Source organism: Coregonus clupeaformis, unplaced genomic scaffold (genome assembly GCF_020615455.1).
Source record: "Coregonus clupeaformis isolate EN_2021a unplaced genomic scaffold, ASM2061545v1 scaf0219, whole genome shotgun sequence".
Lineage (NCBI taxonomy): Eukaryota > Metazoa > Chordata > Actinopteri > Salmoniformes > Salmonidae > Coregonus > Coregonus clupeaformis.
The window spans coordinates 514,010-520,658 of record NW_025533674.1 but is presented as its reverse complement, the minus strand read 5'-3'; the positions used below and the strand labels follow the sequence as shown (position 1 = coordinate 520,658).

The 6,649-nt window shown below is 45.0% G+C and overlaps 1 protein-coding gene across 1 annotated transcript; it reads right to left on the bottom strand.

Moving 5' to 3' along the window:
- Positions 1-685: 685 nt before the first annotated feature.
- Positions 686-3,472, bottom strand: LOC121555694 (alpha-(1,3)-fucosyltransferase 4-like). The gene has a single exon (XM_041869525.2). The coding sequence runs from the start codon at positions 3,369-3,371 to the stop codon at positions 2,244-2,246; it is 1,128 nt and encodes a 375-aa protein (XP_041725459.2). The 5' UTR covers positions 3,372-3,472; the 3' UTR covers positions 686-2,243.
- Between the last annotated feature and the right edge of the window lie 3,177 nt (positions 3,473-6,649).

The following is a 6,649-nucleotide window of genomic DNA, read 5'->3' as shown; positions in this document are numbered from 1 at the left end:
CAAGGGATAGGCCTTTAAATGAAGACCAACAAGGGATAGGCCTTTAAATAAAGACCAAAAAGGGATAGGCCTTTAAATAAGGACCAACAAGGGATAGGCCTTTAAATAAAGACCAACAAGGGATAGACCTTTAAATGAAGACCAACAAGGGATAGGCCTTTAAATAAAGACCAACATGGGATAGGTATTTAAATGAAGACCAACATGGGATAGGCCTTTAAATGAAGACCAACAAGGGATAGGCCTTTAAATAAAGACCAACATGGGATAGGTATTTAAATGAAGACCAACATGGGATAGGCCTTTGATTTGATTTATTAGGATCCTCATTAGCCTACACCAATGGTGACAGCTAGTCTTACTGGGGTCCAACACATAACAAGAAATACATTACAGACAAAATACTTTACAGTTTACATACATCTAAAAACATTAACTGTAGTGTGTGTGTGCATCTATCAGTTACACATACTTGTCAGTACATACACACAACAAGTAGGTCACATATATATATATATATATATATATATATATATATATATATATATATATATATATATATATATATATATATAAGACCAACAACCAGTTTGGCCTATGTTTGAAGACAAGGCGCCACCAATTGTGATAATGCGTGGCACTGTGTAAGAGTGACTAGTTTGGAGGCAAAACTGACTTAGGCAGGTCAAATTCAAGTTTCATTTATTGCAATTGCATACATTAGAAGTTTCACATGTAGTGAAAAAACATTCAAAAGTCTGAAATATCTTGGACTGAAACAACTGAACAAATCAGACAGCAGACAGATGAGGAGAGAAAGACGTTTGATGTAAATATACAGTAGCCTGGACAGTTTCTATGAGAGTGATTATAGCGGTGTATACAGTAGCCTGGACAGTTTCTATGAGAGTGATTATAGCGGTGTATACAGTAGCCTGGACAGTTTCTATGAGAGTGATTATAGCGGTGTATACAGTAGCCTGGACAGTTTCTATGAGAGTGATTATAGCGGTGTATACAGTAGCCTGGACAGTTTCTATGAGAGTGATTATAGCGGTGTATACAGTAGCCTGGACGGTTTCTATGAGAGTGATTATAGCGGTGTATACAGTAGCCTGGACAGTTTCTATGAGAGTGATTATAGCGGTGTATACAGTAGCCTGGACAGTTTCTATGAGAGTGATTATAGCGGTGTATACAGTAGCCTGGACAGTTTCTATGAGAGTGATTATAGCGGTGTATACAGTAGCCTGGACAGTTTCTATGAGAGTGATTATAGCGGTGTATACAGTAGCCTGGACAGTTTCTATGAGAGTGATTATAGCGGTGTATACAGTAGCCTGGATAGTTTCTATGAGAGTGATTATAGCGGTGTATACAGTAGCCTGGACAGTTTCTATGAGAGTGATTATAGCGGTGTATACAGTAGCCTGGAGAGTTTCTATGAGAGTGATTATAGCGGTGTATACAGTAGCCTGGAGAGTTTCTATGAGAGTGATTATAGCGGTGTATACAGTAGCCTGGACAGTTTCTATGAGAGTGATTATAGCGGTGTATACAGTAGCCTGGAGAGTTTCTATGAGAGTGATTATAGCGGTGTATACAGTAGCCTGGACAGTTTCTATGAGAGTGATTATAGCGGTGTATACAGTAGCCTGGACAGTTTCTATGAGAGTGATTATAGCGGTGTATACAGTAGCCTGGACAGTTTCTATGAGAGTGATTATAGCGGTGTATACAGTAGCCTGGACAGTTTCTATGAGAGTGATTATAGCGGTGTATACAGTAGCCTGGACAGTTTCTATGAGAGTGATTATAGCGGTGTATACAGTAGCCTGGACAGTTTCTATGAGAATGATTATAGCGGTGTATACAGTAGCCTGGATAGTTTCTATGAGAGTGATTATAGTTTTAGGAAGGCCTCCAACAGCAGCTGTCAAACAACCCACACACCCACTGATAAGGGCAAGGTCTCTGTTTCTTATACAGTCTGACACAACTCACTTCATAACACTACTGAACCCTGATTAATAAATAACAAATAAAAGTAACAGACAAGTGAATCACAGTTCAATGACGTTCAATAAATATGAAACGTTTCTTCCTGTGATACACTGTTTTCTAAATGGTGTTCAAGACAGTTCCTATGGGGTCCCTGCTACAGACTGGGTTCTGGCTGGATTGGTGACCAATCATGTTCGTAGTAGTCATCACGTATTGGAAGGTCAAAAAGGAGTCAGAGGTCAGGACTCAAACCAGCGCTGAAGGTTGGTGATGGTGTTAGTCCGGAGTCTGTGGCTCTGCACGGCGCGGCACGCTGTGCAGTAATGCTCCGCCCAGAAGGCGGTCAGGTGCACGCAGTAGTTCTTCCTCCAGGCCAGGTGTCTCTGCAGGAGGGCGGGGCTCCGGCGCAGCCGCAGCAGGTATTGGGCGAGCAGGCGGGGAGAGGGGAAGTCGTCAACATGGATGAAGGCATCATGGGGGAGGAAGCGTTCGTAGTTTTCCCGCGGCGGCCCGAGAACTACAGGAATGGCCCCGGCCAGTAAGGAGTTCCAGAGCTTCTCGGTGATGTAGTCGGTGTGCTGTGAGTTCTCCAACGCCAGATAGAACTGGTAGCGCCTCACCGTGCGCACCACAGTGCTGTCCTCTGGCAGTGGCACACCTGCACGCCCGAACACATCCACGCCAACGTAGTTAGCCAGCCGGCGGTAGTACACCACGCGGGCCTGCGACTCTGACCAGTTACTGATGACCCAGGCCAGTAGGTGGGGCCGCCGGGGGCGTGTGTGGGGGCCGTTGGCGTGAGGGTGAAGGCGGGGCACCAGGTAGCCGTAGGGGAGGAAGATGTCTGAATCTGCTCGGTAGGTCATGGTGAGGTTGAACATGCCCTCGAACCGCCGCAGGCCACGTGTGTGAGACGGGGACTCAAAATTCATCCAGATCCACTTCTGGCCACTGGGCCGTGGGTCTGGCGGGAGTGCGGTGGCGTTGGTCGCTATCTCACGGTGGTGCATGATGACGGCGTCAGCCCAAGGGTACATGCGCTGGTCGTCGGTCAGTACGCACCCACAGATCCCAAAGCGTGCCTCACAGTCCGGCAGTCTGCGGTAGTGGCCGAAGGGGTGCGTCCACAGGAGAAGGGTGACATCTCTGGGCTCGACTCCAGTGAGAGGGAGGGGTTGCAATCGTGGGTCGAAGAGATTGAGAAAACACACTCCAAGGAAGAGAAAGAGCATACAGACGAGAGCGGCAAAACACAACCATGACGTTCTCAGAACAGTCACACGACGCAGACGGGGGCGCTTACCGGCTCTGTGAGAGGTAGAACGACCCCCTGTAATCCACTGAGTAGCCCACTGAGTTACCTCCATGAAATCCTGTCAAACTTCCAGTCCTTATTTCCATGAACTACTCAAGCACCCTCTGCCATTAGCTCCAGAAGTTCTAGAAACTTAACGTCCACTGCCCTGTCACATTCTCCTCTCCATGAATAAATGAGCGATTCCACCTGGGCTAGGATTCCAAGGATAAAAGTTAAGGTCCTCCTTCCGCACACCTGCTACCTCCCTCAGCTATGAGGAAAAACCAGTCGGCCCTGTCTCAGGCAAACAATAAGTTGGTTCCTTCAGTTCCTTTTGTCTCTGCTCTGTCAGGCGAGATAAGGACATCCACCACCAGAGTTTAACCATGTGTTACCTACATTTCCTGAGCTGTGTTGTTGGTGAATGTGGGCGCAAACAGATAGGCTTAAACACCGTCCTGCTCAAATACTAGATGTGGCAGCGTGCGAGCTCCGGTTACAGGTGAATGGGGTCTTTGTCACCCTGAGAGGCTCTTTCGGGATGGCACAAGTAAACATGCTGTACCGCGGGGTTGAGGGCTGCTATGTGGCCTAGAGGCAGCAGCGCTTGAACTTAATTATATACCTCACTGGCTTGAACAAATGATCATAAGGTTAAAATGCAGACCTCTTGAATCCATAGAACAGGGAGACAAAGCGATGCTGTGAGTGAACAACTTAAATATGATGTAGGGAAAAATATCACAGATACTTCCAATTCTGTTATCGAATGTAATTTATAATCCATGATCGCAAAATGTGGTAAAAGTGCATGCGTTTACATTTGTTACACGATAATTACCGTAGCTGTGTTAGGTCTATACTCCACTTTGTGGACTTAACTCCAGTCTATGGTGAAGGAAGTTTCTGATTAACTTCACCAACTGAGTGGGGCAGAGAACAGGCTTTGTGGAATCTAGTTTCCGACTACATCTACTCAGCCAAGGCCAATACTTTAAAAAAAAAATGTTTAATATAAATCGCCCATTTTGTATGTTTGTCCTTTATAGTTGCGTGCTTTTCTTGGTTTGCTGAAATCCATACTTTTTCAATAAACATTAATCAAATACCAAACGACGAAACGACTGTTTCCTTGTTGAGATTCAAATTGGCACGTGCATATTTGCGCACAGTTGCCATCTTAGAGCAACAGCAATGAGCAAACAGTTGGTTCAAAAACCCTACAAAATCTAGTCAAGCCGTTGTGGCCAGAGTAGCCTACTTTCCTCTTGCGGTACTGATTTCCATACAGTCCACCAGGGGGCTCCCTTCGCCCAGTATTGCTGTCTTTTATGTCTCGGCCTCGTCAATTAGTTTTTTGGTACTTTCGAGGTATTTAGGAACAGAGGAACGAACATACACTCAAACAGATAAGATACAAACATGACACACACATACAAGGTGAATTAAAGCTTCTTTATATTAAAATCAAACCATATTCCAGTATCAATGTCCTTGTCAGGGTGCTTATTTTAAAAGGCATATTCATAAATAAAATGTAACCCAATACACTGTGTTCTTAAAATCAGGTCTGTCATCCAGAGAAACCCTATTTGATTTAAATGAATGAATAAAAGGCCAGAGAATACGCAGAGCGCGCGCAGAGAGAGAGAGAGAGAGAGAGAGAGAGAGAGAGAGAAAGAGAGAGAGAGAGAGAGAGAGACAGAGAGACAGAGAGAGAGAGAGAGAGACAGAGAGACAGAGAGACAGAGAGACAGAGAGAGAGAGAGAGAGAGGTAGAGGTAGAGAGAGAGAGAGAGAGACAGAGAGGTTGAGAGAGAGAGAGAGAGAGAGAGAGAGAGAGAGTTGCAGAGAGAGATACAGAAAGAGAGACAGAGAGAGAATGCAGAGGTGGCTGTGATTGATTGAAAAGTGTCTGGGATGTGAGCTTAGTGTTCTTGTAGAGCTCTTGTGGCTGGAAAACAAACTACCAGCAAGACTGTCTCTCTCTAGGCCAAGCAGGGTGTGCAGACTGCAGAGAGACACAGTCTCAATGTTCTGTTCCCTTGTGTGAGGAGAAGAGACAGAACGTCTCCAGTGGAGTCCCCAATCCATTCCCAACATCTATTCCCCATTTCCCAGCGTGCGACAGCTCAGAGCCCAGTCAGTGGTACTTCCCATAAGGAGCCTTGTATTCACTCTGCATTATTTATCCATTCTTTCATCTGAACAGTTCTATTTCCAGACAATCATTTTTGTTCAGGCAAAGGAAGAGTCTTGAGTGAATTATTTAGAAGAAAACTGACTGAACGCCATGTTGGGGTGAAGATAAATGGATTTTTCCTGCAACAAGATGCTGCAAGAAGCTGTAGAACTTCTTGAGGATCTAAGGGCCCATGAGGTTTAATAACATGTTGATTTGACTTATGATTGATTAGTATTGGTAGAAGACTAACAAAGTTGCCACTACCAGTATAGTTATATCACAGGACACTGAGGCAACCCCTCTGCTGTGCTCTCCTACATTGTGTCTGGGCCCTGTTTATTTTCTCTGTTCTGCCTGTCCTACAGATGAAAATAAAAGGACTGGGCCCGGTTTCCCAAAAGCATCTCAAAGCTAAGTTCATCGTTAGAACCTTCGTAGGAGCGTCGTTAAATCTCAGAGCTGTTTCCCCAAAAACAATCGTCGTTAACGTTGCACTTGAAAACGCTCGTGATCAAACGCCTGCCTCAGACCACTCGTAGAACAACTGAGTTGCGTCGTATACACATAGAAGATCGCCGATAAACATAGAATCACATGTTTCTTCTGTCTCTCTGTGACCGTTGATAAGGGAGTGAACGTTATTCATAATAAGGGTTACATGGAGAAAATAGGACCTCTCCGAAAGGAAAATGGATGGCCCTCCCTTCAGCAAAATATATTTTACCCAAACCTCCCTTATACCCAAAATAACTATTAAAGCATAAATTGCATAAAACCTCATTACCGTTTACACTCACTTCTTGGACTGACCAGAGCCTATAGATATGCCTCTTTCTCCTATAAGCGTTACCTGGTAATGCATCATTTTGATAGCGCACAGGGCTGCGGGCCAGAAAGTTGTAGGTTCACAGACCACCATGAACAAGAGTAAGGGTGGATAGATCTCCTTTATAGTAAACTCATTGCATGGGCTCCCGAGTGCCATAGGCACTGCATCTTAGTGCTTGAGGCGTCACTACAGACCCCCTGGTTCGATTCCAGGCTGTATCACAACCGTAGGCGGCGCACAATTGGCCCAGCGTCGTCCGGGTTTGGCCGGTGTAGGCCGTCATTGTAAATAAGAATTTGTTCTTAACTGACTTGCCTAGTTAAATAAAGGTTAA

What these genes read in the sequence shown, in the direction of transcription:
- LOC121555694 (XM_041869525.2), bottom strand. Translation starts at nt 3,371, where the DNA reads ATGGAGGTAACTCAGTGGGCTACTCAGTGGATTACAGGGGGTCGTTCT.